The 22,927-nt window shown below is 37.9% G+C and overlaps 2 protein-coding genes across 10 annotated transcripts in view; one reads left to right on the top strand and one right to left on the bottom strand.

Annotated features, from left to right (window-relative positions):
- Positions 1-22,927, top strand: part of LOC106822500 (regulator of DNA class I crossover intermediates 1) — a 154,702-nt gene that overhangs the window by 85,036 nt on the left and 46,739 nt on the right. For 8 of the 9 annotated variants that reach the window (XM_070495422.1, XM_070495420.1, XM_070495417.1 and 5 more), the window contains one exon: positions 22,387-22,468. In XM_070495422.1, coding sequence (XP_070351523.1) covers positions 22,387-22,404 — 18 coding nt within the window. In that variant the 3' untranslated portion in view covers positions 22,405-22,468. Of the gene's footprint in view, positions 1-2,895; positions 3,130-22,386; positions 22,469-22,927 lie in introns of all 9 variants that reach the window. The other variant, XM_070495416.1, reaches the window with a different exon arrangement.
- The window catches only part of LOC123276152 (uncharacterized), a 104,329-nt gene continuing 100,170 nt past the window's right edge, over positions 18,769-22,927 (bottom strand). The window contains exon 8 of the mRNA XM_070495425.1: positions 18,769-22,449. Coding sequence (XP_070351526.1) covers positions 22,223-22,449 — 227 coding nt within the window. The 3' untranslated portion in view covers positions 18,769-22,222. The remainder of the gene's footprint in view (positions 22,450-22,927) is intronic.

Here is a 22,927-nt window from a genome sequence, read left to right as displayed (position 1 = left end):
TTAACATTTCTTATAAGGCTAGTTTAGTGGTGCTGAACTGTTTAGTGGTAGTGTCCCTGTCTGGGAAACTCTTCTTCAATTCTGAAGGATAACCTTGCCAGGTAGAGTATTCTTGGTTGTAAGTTTTTTCCTTTCAGCACTTTGAATATATCCTGTCATTCCCTTCTGGCCTGTAAGGTTTCTCCTGAAAAATCATTTGATAGTCCCTTGTGTGTGACTAGTGGTTTTTCTCTCTTTATCTTTAACTTTTGCCATTTCACTTACGATATGTCTTGGTATAGATCTCTTTGGGTTCATCTTGTTTGGGACTCTCTGTGCTTCCTGGACCCGAATCTCTGTTTCCTTAGCCAAGTGAGGGAAGTTTTCAACCATTATTTCTTCAAATAGGTTTTCTGCCCCTTTCTCTCTTTTTTCTCCTCTGGGACCCCTATAATGCAAATGTTAGTATCCTTGACCTTGCACCAGAGGTCCCTTAAATTTTCCTCATTTTTTAAATTCTTTTTTCTTTTTCTGTTCTAATTGGGTGATTTCCACTACCCTGTCTTCCAGCTCACTGATCCATACTTCTCTGTCATCTAATCAGCTATTGATTCCATCTAGTGTATTTTTCATTTCAGTTATTGCGCTCTTCAGCTCTCACTGGTTCTTCTTATATTTTCTGACTCTTTGTTGAATTTCTCACTCTGTTTATCCATTCTTCTCCCAAGTTCTGTGAGCATCCTTGTGACCATTACTTTGAATTCTTTATCAGGTAGATTATTTATCTTTGTATCATTAAGGTCTTTTTTTGACGTTTTATCTTGTTCCTTTGTTTAGAGCATATTTCTTTGTTTTTTCATTTGGTTGGCTCTCTGAATTTGTTTCTATGTATTAGGGTAAACTCCTACCTCTCTCAATCTTGAAAGTGTGGTCTTGTGTAGGTGATGGTCCTTCTCGTTCAACCCTACTCTAGTTGTCTCTCTAAACTTTTGTGTTTGTCTAGACTGTCTGATTTATTCTTGACGTGCCTCTGTTGTTGAGGGTGTGCCAAGACTTGTCAGTGTTCCAAGAGGACAGATCTCATTGAGCACGTAGTTTCAGGTTGATTGGAAGCCCTCTGGGGCTACAGTTGTAATCCCTACTGGCCTCCAGCCTAGGAGATGTGGTGGTGTCCCCAGGGCAATAGTTGCAGATATTGGGGTTCCTGATGAGTGTGTAAGCTCCCTTCTGGGGAGTCTTGTTGAGCTGTAGTGAGGCCAAGGGGGTGTGCAAGGATAGTATCTCCTTTCTTGCATTCCCTGAGAGTGCCTCATTAGCCTCTAGATGTGTGGGAAACCTGAAGCCTCTCCCTCAGGGTGAAGCTCCAGGCTAGGTAAATATGCTTTTTTTTATAGGAAGACTAGGTTTGTGTTTCAGCCTGCTGTTGTTGCCGTGCCCTGGGGGGGTGGTAGCCTGTTAAGAACTGTCTTTCTGATTGTTACAGTTCCATGGACTTCAGGAACAACAGCTACCAGGGCCAGGCAGTCAGGGAGTGTCCCCTGTGTTGATTCCATTAGCCTCCTGGCTTTAGCCAGGAAGTTTGAGAGTGTAGGGGGCAGGGCTTGCTTTCTGGCTTCACAAGCAGGGGGCGGGTTGACTTGAATGAGCATGCTCATGGGCTTTCACATTGCAGCTGGAATGTGCCCTGTCTTTGCTCTTGTGTGATGGTAGGCTCAGGGGATGTTGCTGGGAGTGAGAGGTTGTCGTGACTGCTCGCTCTTGTGAGGCCCAGCCCAGGGGCAGGGGAATTCATTTCGGCTTTAGGCTGGGAGTGGGATAATGCCTCTGTCACTCATTCTTCAGTCACAGTGGCATGGGCTCTCAGACTTTAGCTAGGGTGCATGAGAATGCTGTGTCTGCTCACACCTGCATGACCTGCCAGAGAGCAGGGAATGCTGTAGCCACCTGTGTGGGCAGGTTAGGTGGGGAGCGCAGCAGTGGCCTCTGCCAGTGCCTCAGTGCCCAGTGAGTGTTTTCACCATCCCCCACCCCTCTAGCTGCTGTTTTTAGATTCACAAATGACTCTCTTTCACATATAGTTTTAGCACTTTTCAGACTGCTGTTATTTTGCTGGGTCTCTAGGTGAGTGAGACTGCATGTTTGCTCTTTAAGAGGGGATCTGTTTCCTTTAGCACTTTGGAACCCTTGGTTGTCAGCCCCGTTGGTTTTCTAAGCCGCGTATTTTGGGAACTTGTCTCTCTGGTGCAGACCCCAGGGGCTGGACTGCCTGATGTGGGGAGCCCACCCCTCACTCTCTGGGAGAAGTGCCCATCTGGTGACATTCCTCTCTATTGTGTGCCACCATGCTGGGGATGGGGGTATTTGGGGCTATTTCTCTGCCTCTCCTACCCATCTTGATGTGGTCCTTTTTCTCCTTTGTTGTGGAGCAGGTGTTCTACTAGCTTCTAGTTTCTTTTCGGGGGAATTGATCCATATGTAGCTGTACATTTGTTGTGAAAGTGGGAGGAGGTAAGATCAGGCTCTTCTTATGCTGCCATCTTCATCCCCCATAAACATCCTTTTGTTGTTTGAGGGAGGAAGAGGTCATGTAATTGCCAGTTATACCTAAGTTATGTTTATCAAGTGTGTTGATAAATGACCTCTAACATCTAGCAATAGAGGGCTTCTCTATTGGCACTTTCAGGTTACCTGAGATTTCTGATTAAACCTCAAATATAAAGGTAATTTATTTACTTTGGTTCCTAAAGGTACAGCTATCTTGGAGCTCAGGGATTTCCCTGATTGTAAACACCTCTAAAAAGGCTTCAGTGTCTTCTGATCCCTTGTCCAGTAGTTCCTCTTAGTAGAAAAAGTGGCTCTTCAAGCATATAAAAAGTTGTCTACCTCATCTGGAGTTTTTAAAATTGTATTTTACAGAGTTGAGGAAGCTTATTAGGTTTCCAGTCCAGCATGTAAGGATGTTGGAAGTTGGAGTTCATCCTAACAACAAGTAAAAAGCTGAACAAACTGAAAATCAGCAACTTCCGTATGACAAGTGAGGTCCCAGGGCAAATTGCTGACCCTGAAATTAAAGACAAGAGGACACAGAAAATCACAACTTACCTAAGCAGAAAGTGTAGAGCAGAAACCTCCACAGGAACCAGTGCCAAGGTGAGAAACCTAAACTGTAATTGGTGGATTGCTGGGGGCTCAGTGTGGACAAGTTTGAGAGTTAAAAATTCCAGGAGGGTGCATTCGTAGTGAGGCTCCAATACATTTTTTTGAGTTTTATTTCCAAGAGCTCTGCCAGGTTCTAACAGCCAATACTGGAGAAAAATCCTCTCAGGCTTCTGGCAGGAGGAAGTAAAGGAATCATTTTGAAATAGTCCCGACCATTCTGTTCTTCTTAACAAGGCCTCAAGAGAAACTGTTAGTAGAGCCTGACCTGCTAGGGCTTTATCCAAGCCTGATGAAACTTGGAGAAGGGAAATGTCCAACTCCAGCTCTCTCTAGCCATCCTGTCCTGCCCAAGGGGAAGAAAAAACTGAGAAGCACGTGTGAAGGGGCGCAGGCTCACTAAAAACCTGAGACCTAATCCTAGGAATATAGAGCTCTTCCCTTCCTCCCACACCTTACAACTATATCACTAAAGGTCTATTTACTGGAGTTCCTTTTACCCAGTATATCATGTCTAGATTTCAACAAAAAATTACTAGGCATACTAAAATGCAAAAAGCACAGTTTGAAGAGACACAATAAGCATCAGAACCACATTCAGGTGTGGCAAGGATGTTGAAATTATCAGACTATGCACTTAAAACAGCTATGATTAATATGCTAAGGGCTGTCATGGAAAAAGGAGACACCATGCAAGAACAGATGGGTAATGTAAGCAGAGAGATGAAAATTTGAAGAAAGAGTCAAGATGAAATGCTACATCAAAACATTGTAACAGAAATGAAGAATGCCTTTGGGTTCATTAGTAGACTGGACATGGCTCAGGAAAGAATCCATGACCTTGGGGATATGTCAATAGAAGCTTTCAAAACTGAAAAGCAAAGAGAAAAAAGACTTAAAAAAATTGAACAGAATATCAAAGAACTGTGGGACAATTACAAATGATGTAGCATACATGTAATGGGATGGGAATAACAGAAGGAGAAGAAAGAGAGAAGGGAACAGATGAAATATTTGAAGCAATAATGACTAAGAATTTCCCCAAATTAAAGCCAGATAACAACCAAAGATCTAGGAAGCTCAAATAGGTGCCAAAAAACCTACACTTAGGCATGCCATTCAAACTGTAGGATGAAAGATGGAAAAAATATTGAAGGAAGCCAGAGGTAAAAAACACCTTATAGAGGAACAAAGATAAGAAATACATCTGACTTCTTTTCAGAGATCAGGTGAGCAAGAAGAGAGTAGAGTGAAATATTTAGTATTGAGAGAAAAAAACCTCACCAACCTTGAATTGTGGATCCTGTGAAATTTTCCTTCAAAAGTGAAAGAGAAATAAAGACTTTCTCAGATGAAAATTGAGGGAATTTGTTGCTTAGTAGACCTGCCTTGCAAGAAATGTTAAATTCTTCAGGGGTAGGCCCTGTGGCTGAGTAGTTGGGTTTGCATGCTCTGCTTCGGTGGTCCAGGGTTTCACCAGTTTGGATCCTGGGCTTGGATGTAACACCACTCATCAAGCCATGCTGAGGTGGCATCCCACATAGTACAGCCAGAAGCATTCATAACTAGAATATACAACTATGTACTGGGGGGCTTTGGGGAGAAGAAGAAGAAGAAGAAGAAGAAGAAGAAGAAGAAGAAGAAGAAGAAGAAGAAGAAGAGGAGGAGGGGGAGGGGGAGGGGGAGGGGGAGGGGGAGGAGGAGGAGGGGGAGGAGGAGGAGGAGGAAGAAAGAAGAGAAGAAGAAGAAGAAGGAAGGAAGGAAGAGGAAGAGGAAGAGGAAGAGAAGAGGAAGAGGAGAGGAGGAGGAGGAGGAGGAGGAGGAAGAGAAGAGGAAGAGGAGAGGAGGAGGAGGAGGAGGAGGAGGAGGAGGAGGAAGAGGAGGAGGAAGAGGAGGAGGAAGAAGAGGAAGAAGAAGAAGAAGAAGAATTGGCAACCCATGTTAGCTCAGGTGCCAATCTTAAAAAAGAAAAAATTCTTCAGAGACAAAATGATATAGGTCAGAAACTTGGATCTGCATCCAGAAAAGAGCATTAGAGAAGGAACGAGTGAAGGTAAGTTAAAAACTTTTATTTTTCTTATTCTTAATTGATTGAACAGGAAACTGTTCAAAATAATAATAGCAACAATGTATTCATTTTATAGCTTATGTACAAGTGAAATGGATAGCCATGATACAGGGGACAGGAAGGAAGAATTAGGGATATGTTGTTGTTAGAAGGTACTTACACTATCTGAAAGGGATACAGTGTTATTTGAAAGTGGACTTGTATTAGTTATGCTTGTATGTTGCAAACTCTAGGGCAACCCCTAAAAAAAATGTAAAAAGAAGTGTAATTGATATGCTAAGAAAAGAGAGGAATAGAATCATACAATATGCTCAATTAAAATCACAAAAGGCAGAAAAAGTAGAAATCAAAAATAGGAACAAAGAACAAAGGCAACAAGTGGAAAATAGTAACAAATATGGTAGCTATTACATCACTTTTTAAATGTCAGTGGTCTAAATATATTTTCTATATTCTAAGCATAAATTGAAAAACAGATTGTTGCAGTGGACAAAAAACAAGACCCAACTATATGTTGTCTTTAAGAAATCCACTTTAAATATGAAGACACATATTGATTTAAAAGTAAAGGGATGGAGAAAGATTTTACCATGCTAACACTAATCAAAAGAAAGCTGGAGTAGCTATATTAATTTCAGACAGAGCAGACTTCAGAGCAAGGAAGCTTGTTAGGATTCTATTGGATAATTCATAAATGTAAATTTTGGCATTTTTTGGAAATTACTGATCATTTTAGACTTTAACTAAATACCAATCCTTTCACATTTCAGTTTTATCCAGTAGTTATGTTTTAGTTCCTAAATCCATAAACCCTGACTCTGCGGGAGGAAAATACTACAAAAATTTTCAGGTAGAGGCAGTTATAAAATTTTCCATGATATAAAGCTCATTGTAAAAAAGAAATAATAAAGAATAGTGGTTAAAAATGCTTTGACACACACTGACCTGGGTCTAAGTTCAGACTTTATAAGCTGTGGTACTTGATATAAGTAACTTTACTTCCTGTGACTCAATTATTTCCTCATCCATAAAATAGGGGTGACAATAGTTTAAAAAAATTTTCACTGAGGTCATTATAGTTGATAACATTGTGAAATTGCACGTGTTCATTACTATGTGTAAGTCACCGTATATATGTGCCCCTTTACCCCTTAGGCCCACCCTTCAACCCCCTTCCCCCTGGTAACCACTAAACAGTTCTCTTTGTCCATGTGTTTGTTTATCTTCCACATATGAGTGAAATCATTTGGTGTTTATCTTTCTGTCTGGCTTATGTCGCATAACAGTATACTATCAAGGACCATCCATGTTGTTGCAAATGGGATGACTTTGTGTTTTTTATGGCTGAGTAGTATTCCATTGTATGTATACACCACATCTTCTTTATCCATTCATCAGGTGATGGGCACTTGCGTTGCTTCCATGTTTTGGCTATTGGGAATAATGCTGCAGTGAACACAGGGGTGCATAAGTTTCTTTGAATTGTTGATTTCAAGTTCTTTGGATAAATACCAAGTAGTGGGATAGCTGGGTCATATAATATTTCTATTTTTAATTTTTGAGCTATCTCCGTACTGTTTTCTATACTGGCTGGACCAGTTTGCATTCCCACTAGCAGTGCGTGAGGGTTCCCTTTTCTCCACATCCTAACATTTCTTATGTTTTGTCTTGGTAATCACAGCCATTCTAACAGGTCTAAAGTGACATCTCATTGTAGTTTTGATTTGCGTTTCCCCTGATGATTAGTGATGTTGAACATCTTTTCATGTGCCTCTTGGCTATCTGTAGCTCTTCTTTGGAAAAATGTCTCTGCCCATTTTTTGATCAGGTTGTTTGTTTGTCTGTTGTTGAGTTGTGTGAGTTCTTTATGTATTTTGGAGATTAACCCCTTGTCAGATACATGATTTGCAAATACTTTCTCCCAGTTGGTGGGTTGTCTTTTTGTTTCGTTCCTGGTTTCCTTTGCCTTGCAGAAGCTCTTTAGTCTGATGTAGTCTCATCTGTTTATTTTTTATTTTGTTTCCCTTGCCTGAGTAGACATGGTATTTGAAAAGATGCTTCTAAACTCATGTCAAAGAGTGTACTGCCTATATTTTCTTCTAGGAGTTTTATGGTTTCATGTCTTACTTTGAAGTCTTTAGCCCATTTTGAGTTAATTTTTGAATATGGCATAAGATAATAGTCTAACTTTCATTTTTTTGCATGTGGCTGTCCAGTTTTCCCAACACCATTTGTTGAAAAGACTTTCCTTTCTCTATTGTATGTTCTTGGCTCCTTTGTCAAAGATTAGCTGTCCGTAGATGTGCGGCTTTATTTCTGGGCTTTCAGTTCTATTCCATTGATCTGTGTGTCTGTTTTTGTACCAGTACCATGCTGATTTGATTACTGTAGCTTTGTAGGATATTTTGAAGTCGGGGATTGTGATGCCTTCAGCTTTGTTCTTTTTTCTCAGGATTGCTTTAGCTATTTGGGGTCTTTTTTTTTTTTTTAAAGACTTTATTTTTCCTTTTTCTCCCCAAAGTCCCTGGTACATAGTTGTATATTTTTAGTTGTGGGTCCTTCTAGTTGTGGTATGTGGGATGCCGCCTCAGCATAGCTTGATGAGCGGTGCCATGTCTGCGCCCAGGATCTGAACCAGTGAAACCCTGGGCCGCTGAAGCGGAACATGCAAACTTAACTGCTCAACCATGGGGCTGACCCCTATTTGGGGTCTTTTGTTGCCCCCTATCTTTATTCTATTTCCGTGAAGAATGTCATTGGGATTCTGATTGGGATTGCCATGAATCTGTAGATTGCTGTAAGTAATATGCACATTTTAACTATTTTTCTTCTTTCAATCCATGTGCATGAAATATCTTTGCATTTCTTTATGTCATCATCGATTTCTTTCTATAATATGATTTAGTTTTCATTGTATAGGGCTTTCACCTCCTTGGTTAAATTTATTCCTAGGTATTTTATTCTTTTTGTTGTGATTGTAAATGGGATTGTATTCTTGAGTTCTCTTTCTGTTAGTTCATTATTAGAGGATAGAAATGGAACTGATTTTTGTAAGTTGATTTTGTGCCCTGCAACTTCGCCCTGGTTCTTGATTGCTCCCAATGGTTCTGATGGATTCTTTAGGGTTTTCTATATATAGATCATGTTGTCTGCCAACAGTGAGAGTTTCAGTTCCTCTGTGCCAATTTGGATACATTTATTTCCTTTTCTTGCCTAATTGCTCTTGCCAAAACCTCCAGTACCAAGCTGAATAAGAGTGCCAAGAGTGGGCACTCCTGGCTTGTTCCTATTCTCAGAGGGATGGCTTTAGCTTTTCCCCATTGAGTATGATATTGGCTGTGGGTTTGTCATATAGGGCCTTTATTGTGTTGAGGTACTTTCCTTCTATACCCATTTTATTGAGAGTTTTTATCATAAATGGATGTTGGATCTTGTCAAATGCTGTCTCTGCATCTATTGAGATGATCATGTGGTTTTTATTCCTTATTTTGTTAATGTGGTGTATTACATTGATTGATTTGTGACTGTTGAACCATCCCTGTGTCCCTGGTTAAATCCCAGTAGATCATCTTGTACGATCCTTTTAATGTATTGCTGTATTCGGTTTGCCAATATTTTGTTGAGGATTTTTGCATCTCTGTTCATCAGTGATATGGCTTGTAATTTTCTTTCTTTGTGTTGTCCTTGTCTGGCTTTGGATCAGGCCTGGGAGAATGAGTTAGGAAATGTTGTGTCTTCAATTTTTTCGAATAGTTTGAGAAAGATAGGTGTTAAATCTTCTTTGAATGTTTGATAGAATTCTCAAGAGAAGCCATCTGGTCTTGGACTTTTATTTTTGGGAGATTTGGATTACTATTTCCATCTCTTTACTTATGATTGGTCTATTCAGATCTCTATTTTTTCTTGATTCGGTCTTGGCAGGTTGTATGAGACTAAGAATTTATCCATTTCTTCTAGATTGTCTGATTTGTTGGTATACAGTTTTTTATTGTCTTGTAATACTTTGTATTTCTGTGGTGTCCATTTTAATTTCTCCTCTTTCAGTTCTAATTTTACTTACTTGAGTTTTCTCTCTTTTTTTCTTAGTAAGTCTGGCTAAGGGTTTGTCAGTTTTTTTATCTGCTCAAAGAACCAGCTCTTAGTTTCATTGATCCTTTCTACTGTCTTTCTGGTTTCTGTTTCTTTTATTTCTGCTCTAATTTTTATTTCCCTCCTGCTGCCTTTTGGCTTCGTTTGTTCTTCTTTTTCTAGTTCTGTTAGGTGTAGGTTAAGATTACTTTTTGAGCTTTTTCTTTTTTGTTAAGGTAGGTTTATGTTGCTATGAATTTCCCTTTTAGGACCACTTTTTTTTTTTTTTTTTTGATTTTTAAATTTTTCTTCCCAAAGCCCCCCAGTACATAGTTGTATATTCTTCGTTGTGGGTCCTTCCAGTTGTGGTATGTGGGACGCCGCCTCAGTGTGGTTTGATGAGCAGTGCCATGTCCGCACCCAGGATTCGAAGTGACGAAACAGTGGGCCGCCTGCAGCGGAGCACGGGAACTTAACCACTCGGCCACGGGGCCAGCCCCCCTTTTAAGACCACTTTTGCTGCATCCCATTTGAACTTTTATGGTGTATTTTCATTTTCATTTGTCTTCAGATATTTTTTCATTTCTCCTTTATTTTCTTCATTGATCCATTGGTGGTTCAATAGCATCTTGTTTAGTCTCCACATATTTATCACTTTCCCAGCTTTTTTCTTGTAGTAGATTTCTAGTTTCATAGCAGTATGTTTGGAAAAGATGTTTGATCTGATTTCAGTCTTCTTAAATTTATTGAGACTTGCCTTATTTCCAAACATATGGTCTATATTTGAGAATGTACCATGTGCACTTGAGAAGAATGTGTATTCTGTTGTTTTTGGATGGTGTGTTCTGTATATATCTGTTAAGTCCACTTGGTCTAGTTTTTCATTTAATTCCACTATTTCCTTGTTGACTTTTTGTCTGGATGGTCTATGCATTGATCTAAGTGGGGTGTTGAGGTCCCCTACTGTTATTGTGTTGCTGTCAATTTCTTTCTTTAGGTCCGTTGATAGTTGCTTTATATACTTTGGTGGTCCTGTGGCAGGTGCATATATATTTACAACTGTTATGTCCTCTTTGTGAAGTGTCCTTTTTATCATTAGACTGCCCCTCCTTGTCTCTCATTGCCTTTTTTATCTTGAAATCTACTTTGTCTGATATAAGTATGGCAATACCTGCTTTCTTTTGTTTGCCATTAGCTTGGAGTATTGTCTTCTCTCCCTTCCCTCTGAGCCCGTTTTTGTCTTTGGAGCTGAGATGTGTTTCCTGCAGGCAGCATATTGTTAGGTCTTGTTTTTTAATCCATCCAGCCACTCTGTGTCTTTTGTTGGAGAATTCAGTCCATTTATATTTAGAGTGATTATTGATATATGAGGGCTTAATACTGCCTTTTTATCACTTGTTTTCTGGTTGTTCTGTATTTCTCTTGTTTCTTGTCCTGTGTATTTCTCAGTATTTATTATTTGTGTCTCTGTCCTGACTTTTTCCTTCCTGCTTTTTCTCCCTCAACCCCCCAAGTACATAGTTGTATATTTTAGTCGTGGGTCCTGTCCTGACTTTTTATTTAGTGGTTACCATGAGGTTTGTATTAATGATCTCGTAGATGAGATACTCCATTTTCTGGTAGCCTCTTATCACCATTAGCCTAATCTGGTTCCATCTCTTTCCTCTTCCCTGTCTAAGTTATTGTTGTCACAAATTACTCCATTTTGTGTTGTGTTTGTGATTTAAATGAAGTACTTATAATTATTTTTGATGCTTTCCTTCCCTTTATCTTTAATGTTATGATTAAGTGTTTGCTAACCTGTTCTGATAGCTGTAATTTTCTGATTTTATCTGGCTCTTTGTCTTCTTGCTCAAGGCTTTGTACACCCTTTCTTTTTTTCCCCAGGTATGAGGACCTTCTTGTTCATTTCTTGTAATGGGGGTGGGGGGGTCTTGCCATGATACACTCTCTCAGCTTTTGTTTATCTGGGGAAGTTTTCATTTCTCGATTGTATCCAAAGGACATTTTCACTGGATAGAATAATCTTGGCTGAAAGTTTTTGTCTTTCAGTAGTTTGAATTTATCATTCTACTCTCTCCTAGCTCGTAGGTTTCCACTAAAAATCCGCTGAAACCCTGATAGGGGTTCCTTTGTAGGTTATTTTCTTCTGCCTTGCTGCCCTTAATATTTTTTCTTTGTCATTGACTTTTGCCAGTTTTACTAATATATACCTTGGAGAAGTTCTTTTTATATTAATGTAATTAGGAGTTCTCTTAGCTTCTTTTACTTGTAATTGCAGCTGCTTCCCCAGGTTTGGGAAGTTCTTGGCTATTATTTCTTTGAACAAGCTCTCTGCTCCATTCTACCTCTCTTCTTCCTCTGGAATACCTATAATCCTTATGTTGCATTTCCTAATTGAGTCAGAAATTTCTCAGAGAATTTCTTCATTTCTTTTTAGTCTCTCTCCACCTCTGCCTGAAGGATTTCTGTATTTCTGCCCTCTAAATTACTAATTATTTCCTCCATAATATCAGCTCTGTGTTTTAAGGATTCCATATTTTTTTCATCCCATTCATTGTATTCTTCATCTCCAACATTTCTGATGTTTTTTTTTTTAGTTTCAATCTCTTTCGTAAGGAATTCCCTCTGCTCATTAATTTTCTTCCTAAGTTCATTGAACTGTCTGTCTGAATTTTCTTGTAACTTGTTGAGTTTCTTTATGATAACTATTTTGAGTGAATTATCTGTTGTTTAGAGTGTAAATTTCTTTGGCTCAGGATTGGTTTCTGGGTACTTGTCATTTTCCTTCTGTTCTGGCATATTAATAAGTTTTTTCATGTTGTTTGATGGGGTGGACTTTTGCTGTTGCATAGTGGTAGTATCTGGTTGTAGATTCCACCTGCCACCACTGGGGCGGGGGTCAGGAGCTGTGTTTTCTGAGCCTGCCACAACCCGTCTGTTGTGCCCATCCATTGGAAGCTGTGCCAAAAGGGCTTTCTGCATTTTGCTGCCACTGCTTTACCCAGGTAGGTACAGGCACTCTGGTTGGGATCCTCCACTCTGGCCAACTGGCTAAGCTGACGAACCAGGTGATATGGGGGCCAAGGGGCACCTTCTTTCCCACCTGTGCTCCTTGTTCTGCACTCACTGGCTGCCTGCCTTGGCTGCTCAGCTTGGTGAGGGCAGCCCTGTGGTTGCTTAACCACCTTGGTGTGGAGCATTCCTGCAGAGGGCTGCCTTTTCCCCCTTCTCCTCTCAGAGTCAGCACCAGCTGTCACACGAGGGCCCATGTCCGATCACTGCCACTGGGGAGGGAGAGGAGATCCACTTACCTTCTTCCATTGCCTCCTGGGGTTCCAGCACCCCCACCTTTAGACATATGGCTATGTGGATCTCTCAGATGTCTGTTGTGTTGTGTGAGTGTCCCCTATTGGTTTATGAATGTCCTTTTCATTACATCTTAGGGGGAGAGACTAAGGGAAGAGCTTACTCTGCCATCATGCTGATGTCATTCCTCAATAGTTTTTGTGAGGATAGAATGAAATGATATGTATAAAGTATCTGCCATATAATAAGCGTGAGTTGTTGGTTTATAAAGAAAATGTAGAAATAGAAGGATTTATTAAAAAACATGTAAATTTGGGGCTGGCCCCGTGGCCGAGTGGTTAAGTTCGCATGCTCTGCAGCAGGTGGCCCAGTGTTTCGTTGGTTCGAATCCTGGGCGTGGATATGGCACTGTTCCTCAAGCAGTGAGGCAGCGTCCCATATGCCACAACTGGAAGGACCCACAACCAAGAATATACAACTATGTACTGGGGGGCTTTGGGGAGAAAAAGGAAAAAATAAAATCTTAAAAAAACAAAAAAAAAATGTAAATTCCATCCTAACGTTGCTATCCTAATATTTAATGATTTTTGTCATTAGATTTGCCCTCTTTTAACAAGAATCATAAGAAAACAAATTTATCATCCAAATGAGTTTATACGAATATACACATATTCATATACCAAATGGAATTTGCTATTGGATTAAAACATCTTTGCTATACAGAGGTTCATTTACAAAGCATGCTCTTTGATAATGGCCTGGTGCCATGTGGAATTTTAATCATTTTTTTCCAGTCTGTGAAAAACTTCCACTGCTCCTTTGTGGGCCACAGGAGCACCTGCAATGCATGCATCCATTCAGTCTTTAAATATTTATTGAGAACATACTATGTGCTAGGCACTGTATGAGGTGCTGGAGAATCAGTAGTGTATAATACAAGTTCCCTGCTGTCATGCAGTGTATATTCTAGTTGAAGAAACAGACAAGAAATGAGAAAGATAATTTTCAAATAGTGATAAATACTAGGAGGAAAATAAAACAAGGTGACATGATAATATATTGGGGAGGAAGGAGGTGATTAAATTGTATAGGCAAGGCAGGCTCAGAGGAGATGATTTTGAGCTGATATCTGAATGACAAGAGGGAGCTAGATACATAAAGCATAGAGTGACAAGCATACCAGACAGAGGTAACACCACGTGCAAAGCCCCTGAGGTGGAAATGACTTAGCTTTATGAATTCCTAAGTAACTTGCATATAAATCCACTCAGTTTATTATTTGCTAGATGAGCTCACCATTTGAAAGAAAATGCTGCTGATTCCTTTTTTTTTAAAGATTGGTGCCTGAGCTAACAGCTGTTGCCAATATATATTTTTTTCTGCTTTTTCTCCCCAAATCCCTCCAGTTCATAGCTGCATATTTTAGTTGTGAGTCCTTCTAGTTGTAGCATGTGGGATGCTGCCTCAGCACAGCCTGACGAGTGGTGCCATGTCCACGCCCAGGATCCAAACCGGTGAAACCCTGGGCTGCCAAAGCAGAGCATGTGAACTTAACCACTCGGCCATGGGGCCAGCCCCTGCTGATTCCTTTTTAAAATGATTTCAAAATTCTAATGCAGTAGTTCTAACACTATCATGTGTGTAAGAATAACCCGAAGAGTTTGCTAAAATATAGATCATGATGTAAAAAAGCTGAACTTGTAAAAACAGAGAGTAGAATGGTGGTTACCAGAGGCTGGGGGTTGGGAGAATTGGAGATATGTTGTTTAAGGGTACAAACTTGGAGCTAGTAGACAAGTAAGTCCTGGAGAGCTAATGAACAGCATAGTGATTATAGACAATACTGTATTATAAACTTCCAAGTTGCTAAGAGACTAGATCTTAATTGTTCCCACCACAAAGAAGAAATGATAATTATGTGAACTGATAGAGGTGTTAGCTAACACTATGGTGGTAGTCATATTGCAATTTATCAACATGTTGTATACCTTAAACTTATATGTTATATATCAATTATATTTCAAAGGAAAAAAACCCAGTTTCCTGGGTTACATCCCTAGAGATTCTGATTCAGTAGGTCGGGTGAGGCCCACAGATTTGCATTTGTAACAAACTCACGGGTGATGCCAGTGCTGCTAATCTGAGGACCATACTTTGAGAACTACTGCTTTAAAAAATCTATTTTGTGAGTTTAGTATCCATTTGCTAAAAGTAAAGCATGCCAATATTTTCTTTCATGTAAAAAATGAACTTATTTGGCATGCTCATCATCTGAAATTAATTTTTGTAACTGTAGTGGAACAGTGCATGAAATGTGAAAGATAAAAAAAGACCATAAATATTTCATGTTGAATTCATAGCATCTATAATTGTATGAGTTTAATTTCAATATAACCATTAGTGAAGAGTTAATAGTTTCATTTGGAGAGGATTTCAAGGATTATTTTTTAATGCTGAAAGGAATTTAAATGATAGAGTACTTAAAGATTTTATAAAATTATTTTTGTTTCTTGACTGAGACCACATAAATAGAAATTTACATTAAATCCTGATAATCTGGAGAATATGAGAAGGTCGTGCTTCCCATCAACTGTGCGATTTAGGAGGATACGCATGGAAAAGAGATGGAGAAAGGTAGAGCTCAAAGCATTCTGGTCAGCAGGGAGCCTGGCTGCTGCAGTCACACAGACTGTATGACATATGTCAAAGAAGCCCATGTGCTCCTGTCCCTAGCAGTTGTTCCCAGGAAGGGAATTTATAAGAATATTGTTTGTTCCTTGGGCATCATGACCTTAGCGGCATCAGGGATGGTAAATGGATGGTGATACTAAGAACAGCCAACAGTTACCCAGCACTTTCGACATTCCATTGCTCTAAGTGTTTTATGTGATTAACTGATGTAACCCCCAGAACACATCTATGGGGTAGATAGTGACAACATCTCCATTTTATAGACAAGAAAATGAGTAATTTAGGTTACCAGGCACTAAGCAGAAAAGCTGAGATTAAAACCTAGACAATTTGGGTTCAGTCTGATCTGTTAAAACATTTTACTGTATACTGCTTCATATTTGGAGAAGAATCCTGAAATCAAAGGTTTTCAGGATTTGTGTCTATACCTCAGGTTAAAATGAGGTATCTGATTCTTTTTCTGCACACCATTGAAGTTATTACACAGGAATTCCACAATGTCTTCTTTTTGTTTTTTTGGCGAGGAAGATTGATCATGAGCTAACATCTGTTGCCAAGCTTCCTCTTTTTGCTTGAGGAAGACTGTCGCTGAGCTAACATCCATGCCAGTCTTCCTCTATTTTGTATGTGGGATGCCTCCATAGCATGGCTTCATGACGGTGTGTAGGTCTGTGCCCAGGATGTGAACCTGTGAACCCTGGGCCGCCAAAGCGGAGTGTGTGAACTTAACCACTGCACCACTGGCTGGGCCCACAATGTCTATTTTTTAATCTTTCTGCCTGGGTCTGACAGGACAACATTCCAAATGAGGACCAAGAGAGGAAGACTGTTGGAGTATTCAATGCAGAGAAAAGTTTTTTACCACTTCCTAGTGTGTGATCCTGGGCCCATCACCAAAATGTTCTGAACTTAAGTTTTAGTATCCATAAAAGGATGACAACGTTTACCCCACAGGATTAGGCAACTGAATGAGGACTTTTCTGGCCACTGATACAGACGTATATACTAGTCAGGTGTCCAGGTGGGTGGACACTTTATGATAATTTATAGGATTTTTGCCTTACCTGCTGATGAGAATCTTTGGTTAAGATGCAACTTCATTGAAAGACTTTGAATGACCGTGGATCTAGTGTCTTCAGAGGATCTCCTTGGGCTGTTTGTATGGTTGGGCTTGGGATGGCACACCCTAACTATGGAGAAAGTCTAGTGGCTGCCCAGATCAAACAGTAATGTAATGCTTGTAGTAAAAGCTGCTGTTGGAGCAGAGTGACAATGGAGAGCAACAGAGTTCCAGGATGAATGTCAACTGTTCATCCAGCAGGTGTTTCATTTTCATTTACAAAGCAATAACCAAAAATAATTTTTGTGAACCTAATATAATGGTTCATGTCAATGTCTGCTTCTGAGAACGACCAGAAATAATATTTCGAGAATTCCTAAGCATTTCATTTCAAAGTTTTATGTTTAGAGTAATTCCTTGGAACAATTTTTAGGTATTATAATTTTTTTTTTGATGAGGAAGATTGGCCCTGAGATAAATCTGTTGTCAATCTTCCTCTTTCTGCTTGAGGAATATGTCTTTGAACCAACCTCTGTGCCAGTTTTCTTCTTTTTTTGTATGTGGGATGCTTCCACAGCATGGCTTGATGAGCAGTGTGTAGGTCATGCCTGGGATCTGAACCCATGAACCCTGGGCCGCTGAAATGCAGTGTGAGAACTTAACCATTATGTGACCAGGCTGGTCCCTATAAAATATTTTTCAAAGATAGTTGTGTCTACCTATGCTCAAAAGAGGGAAAATATCATTAAAATGAGTAGGCCTGCATAAATATATAGAGGTAGGTAATCTTTGTAGATGCTTTTACTGTGTAACCTAGATCCTAAAATCTAAGGAAGAGATGTAGAGAAAATAAAAAGTGCAAGGGAGATATATGAGTAATGAATTGTCTTAACTTTTATTTGATTATTTTCATTTACAGTTCTGGCACTGACACTTTTTTTAAAAAAAGATTTTCATTTTATGTAACGATTGAACTTCAATAAAATAACTTAAAATCATTTACATATACATCACTAAATCTCCATAAAATATACAATACTTCTGATACAGCTAGAGGCTAGAATGACTTTGAAGGAAATGCTAAATATTCATAATTTTTAAGAGATACCCCATATGTCACGTGTAGGAATAAATATTTATATTGAATTTGCCAAGACATGTGAAGTGTTAAACACTATGTAACATGCACCTAGAAATTAAAATATATATTTTGAAAACATTTTAAAAGCATAAAAGTGTGTTTTGATTTAATCTAGATGTACATTAGCGCTTCTAAGTAGAAATTTGAACATTTATTACAAATAAGAGATACTATAACATCAAGTGAGATATAGTCCAAAAGCCGCTAGGAACCAGTTTGGACATGTAGAATATAAATTTCTACTTTGGCTAGAGTTAAATCTCATCTTTTTTAACCTTCAAATAAGATGGAATGATGTTAAATTTGCTAACATTTTAAAACTTTACAAAATACTGGTTTTTATTTTTGAGTACTTGTAAGCTGTATTTCTTTTTCTCATTTATACTGATGTGACAAAATCAAACACATGAACTTAACTGTCTAAAATAAAAATCTGAATATTACTGCTAAATGAAAGTAAGTATTTAACATTCCACAGACCAAATCACTCAAGTGCAACAGACTGTTTTATACATACAAAGTAAAGTTTTATAGGAATTACATTGTTTTACACTCACAAGCAAATTATGAGGATAAAATTCATGTACTTCTGAACGTCATTAACACTCTTAGGAACTATCTTTCTGATGTATATAGGCAGACAAAAATTTGCTTCTCTAGGAGACAATATATAAGAGAGTTGGTAGCAGTTAGCTGTTTGGCATTTTAAAATGATTACCCTTTCTAGAAAATAGTAGCAATACTGCTCACCCAGAAGACCTGAATGTACTGATAATTGATACGCTGCTACAACCTAAATCACTTCATCAAATTAGCTTAACATTACTGTACATGAGGCTAAGACAACTGATAGAAAAGGACAGAAAATAGGGTATTAACGTTAATCCAGAGAACACCTCTGAGTCTTTTATAGGCAGCAGCTACACATGAGCTGTAAATTTTATCCACAATTTAATATGTTTTGCTATAAAGCACAAATTATGAATTCCCTGCTCCTGACCTGTTATGTCATTCTTTTATTCATAGTTAGTGCAAAGGTCTGAAATTGGTAATTTAAAACTTGTCCCAATAACTGTATAAATCTGAGTTGTTATGTGCTTAGTATAATTTAAGATTTTATAACTAGGAGAATGGTAAAAAAAAAAAATCTGATTATAACAAAACATCTCATTAATTTTATTGTTCTTAATTACTATGCCAATGAAATAAAATCAAAAGAATCCTCCCACTCCCCTCACTGTATTACAGTATTTAATGACACTGATAAAGTTTATAAATTGAGACTCTCTTAGATAACATATGGATAGTATTTTCTAGACTGTCCTCCCCCAGGATCTGTGGATTATTAGAATACATTTCAATTTTACTTTCTGTGTAAAAGCAAAAGGGTAAGTTGTCAACTTACGTTTTTCCTCTTCCTTCTTCCTCTGGATAACTGATTTTGAAATTATAGTAAACAATTTATAAATTCTTTGCTTTAATGGATTTACCATTTTAGAGTGAATAACTTAAAAAATAATGTTTAGACATATACTAAAATCTGGTTCAGTGGTAAAATAAAATTATGAAAAAGCACTTGATAGCATTACTCTCATAGCATTTTCCATCAGGGAACTAACTACCGCATATGACTGGGAACAAAATTCAAATGGAAATACTATATTTTAAGTCTAATTTTAATTTAGATCTTTAGATACATATTAAAAATCATGCCTTGGATAATTATTGACTACGGTGCAACAATCAAAATTATTAGGAATGTTTATATTGAAGAAAAATATTAATACCAAATGTGTAAAACCTATCTGACATCACATTCAGCCTTATGTGTTCAGATGCAGATGAAATGCTATATTCTCTTAAGTCTAGTGCAGATCTCATCAGCCATCCAGGCTAAGCCTCAATAGGGGTGATGACCTCCTTCACTAAATTTCCCTAAAACATAATATACCTCTGTTGAATCTGCAGCATGTTTAGAAGGAAACCTATAATTTCAGTTAAAAGCATGATGCTTAATGTGCTTTAATATGGTAAGTCAAATATAACACATATAAACAAATCGTCCTATAAAATATGTATTTGATGATGTTTCGGAATGAAAACGGAATGTTTTCAAGTTGATAGTGGTAGCCAAAGACTCTGAGAACTTAAAAGCTGCGTAATATAAAAAAGCCTGCAAAATTCAAACATTCAATTTGTAATGTACTATAAATGTTCACTGAATCTAAAAATAATACCCTCATTTTATAAGGTGCCTTTTCAAGTAGTTATTTGTTTTTAAAAAATTATAAATAATTCTTATAACTACGCCTCTCTGTCTTGTACTTCAAAGATATGGAATGTTATCTATCTTTATCATCATATAAATAACAAATAGTCCTTTAAAGAAGCTGAGGAGAATGCGGAGGAGAACTGTGGCTGATTTTCCCTGTTATGTGCATTTATGGATGGAAAGTTGCAAACACCATCTGCTTATGTCGGGGAGAACAGGCCATGTTCTGCTTTAGGAAATAATAAGAGTCGAGCTGCTCCTTTAATAAAGTTACTGTGCATCCAGCCCAGCTGAGTATATAAGCATATAGTTAAGGCTATGTATACAATAAAGAGAAGAATTGAGGCAATTACTTGGATAAATCAGAAACATAAATTTTTAAAGAGGGCACTTTATTGGTCTAAATATTTTTTCTCCCCATCATATTCTGATTTTACCACACAGTAGCTTGTTTTCCACTTCACTTGATCTGTGAGAAATATTACACAGATAAGAAATTTCTTACGGGGTAAGAAATATCAATAGAATAATAATTTTCTCCATTAAATCTCATCTGCTTTTCTGGGAAAAATTAATATTACTATCCCCTTATAAATCAATTGTCAAAGCACCTAATTGAAGGAAAAAATAATATTTTTTATTACATGACATGACCAAAGGGAGAAAACTTTTTTGGCTGAAGGATTTTTAGGCCAGTAAAGTGACCGTTTAAACACGTATACCCCTGGTTGCTGAGAGAATGAACCTTCTTGGCTACATTCTCAGCTTTGATAACTGTGATAGGAACAAGCCAGACTTTAAGAGAAGAACAAAACATCTTGGAGACTGGCAGAAACACATTGAATTTAGAGACAGCCACCTTTTCATTCCAAAAAGTACCTTATTTAATGTTTAGAGCCATGTTAACATGCACCAAACTTATGTGTTCCTAACTGGCCACAGGTGAGTCATTCATATTTTCACTGGAACTAATAAGTAATTTATGAATAATTTTGTACATACTATATAATTCTTAATATAAGAGCAAAAATTAGAGTTCCTTGATGAATGAGCATAAAAACCAAGGAACACTTTGAAAGGACATTGTAGGCATGTGGTAAGTCAACATTTCTTAAAGTTATGTGCTGTATGAGAACCAGCAATCTGTTCCAATAGATAATCCCAATTCTTAGACAAGAAGGAAAAAATCCAAGCCAACCATGAGAAAAAAGGAAACACTCTCAGACAAATCTATGTATCTTTTTTTTTTTTTTGGTAAATTGTCAGGGAAAACAAGACAGGGTGTGCAAAAATAAAAACTAGTTTATGTTCTTAGAGTAAAAAAAGACAAAGTACTATTAGGTAATAAAATGTGACAGTTCCATTAGGAAGAGTTAATAAGTTAAGAAAAAAATAAGTCCCACTCTTTAATTAAACAAACATCAATAACAGCAGGATTATTTCTGTCACTGATTTTCTTCCTTTTTTGTTTGAGAAATTTGATTAAAAGAGGGGGGAAAAATAGTCTGCTAGCAGCTATTTAACACAAATGAAGGCACAAATAGGACTCCAGAGTTGACGATCGCAGGTGTGGTGAATATCAGGTGATTCTGGCATGAACAAAAACTGACCCTGAAGTACAGTTGAAGATCTAGCTCTATTTTGTGTTGAAGTTGCATACCGAAGTGACTAACTCGATCAGGGGTCCAGAAAAATCTTCTCTTTCTTACTTTCTACTAATAAAATATACTTATCAAAACTTGTTAGCTTATCTGTGCAAATGTATACTTATCACTGCTGCAAAAAAATATGTATGAAAATAAACCCTAAAAGACCTGCTTTTCATTATGTTCAAAATAGCCTGTACATAGTCAGTTTCTGAAGAACTCTCAAGAGCTGAATTGGAGAGAGAAACCAAATATGGAATCCAAAGGAGATAAGGACAGCTGTGCCCTTGTAGGAGGCACTTTCGAATCTGTTGATGAAAGCTTAAAGGGAATTTACTTTCTAATAGCTGATCACAGATAAGCTACTTGTCCTTAGGAAAATTTAGGGCCAATAGGCCATGTTTTGACAGAAAACACCCTTGGATCATATCCCAGAATCCTTCTTTATAAGTATATCATACATATTATGATTTGGCTAGATCAGCACTGACTCAGCTGCCACTAATAATTATATATGGTCTTAGGAAAAAAGGATACCACTGAAGTCACTGGATACAGTATTCATTTTAGACTACCTCAGGAAGGAATTGCACATATTTGCTCAATAATTATTAGTTTAAAATCTCCGTAAATATTTTTTTACATTTCTGCTTGTGAAAAAAACAATGTCATCATGGTTGTATCTTCCTCCTAATCAAATATTCTAGAATATGAAGTCATTCCAAACTAGACTGTGGAAAGAACCAGATTAGAAGCAGGGCAGTGAGGTCATCCATTGCTGCTCTTCTCCCCCAAGGTTGTTTAAATGACTAAATATATCAGCAGCTGAAATTTATTCCACATCAGAAGCATCGTTGTCAGAAAGATGATAGTTACTTCCCTTCACCCAAATATATTCAATATATCTCCCTTCATCAGAATCTGAAGCGCCACATGTACATAGCCTGTTGTCAAAGAGTGATTCAATTTCCTCTAATTTTTTCCCTTTGGTCTCAGGAAGACAGCCATAGATGAAAAGGAGTCCCACGGCAGCGAATCCAGCATAAAGGAAGAAGGCTCCTGCAATGGAAAATAATATGTATGTATAAATACACATAGATATACTTGGTCTATATAAATATGGTCTATATATAGAGAGAGAGGGGCCTAGGTTAGAAACAGTCCTTGATTTTGACTTTCCTTTCTGGTCAGTCATGCATAACTGTGGTATGAAATGGAACCAAAAATTACTGCCAGCCTGGTTTACTCTAATTGTTCTAATCCTGTGAATATAATGTAATTTGCCTTTCTAAACTTGTAAGGCCAAACTCAAGAAGAATGATAGACCAGGTTCAGATGTAACTTCTGCTTTGCAGTCTTTTCTCCTGTGGCTGGATAGAGATAACTTTTCTCTATGTGCTTTCACAGCACTTTGCTGAGGCCTCCTATCATAATAACCAAGAAATATTATAATTATGTGCATGTATTATTTGTCTTGTCTACTAGACTGGAGGCACTTTGAGGGAGAAATTTCTTTCTCATTTATCTAGTATTTCCA

Source organism: Equus asinus, chromosome 23 (genome assembly GCF_041296235.1).
Source record: "Equus asinus isolate D_3611 breed Donkey chromosome 23, EquAss-T2T_v2, whole genome shotgun sequence".
Taxonomy (NCBI): domain Eukaryota; kingdom Metazoa; phylum Chordata; class Mammalia; order Perissodactyla; family Equidae; genus Equus; species Equus asinus.
This window is presented reverse-complemented; position numbering and strand designations above follow the sequence as displayed.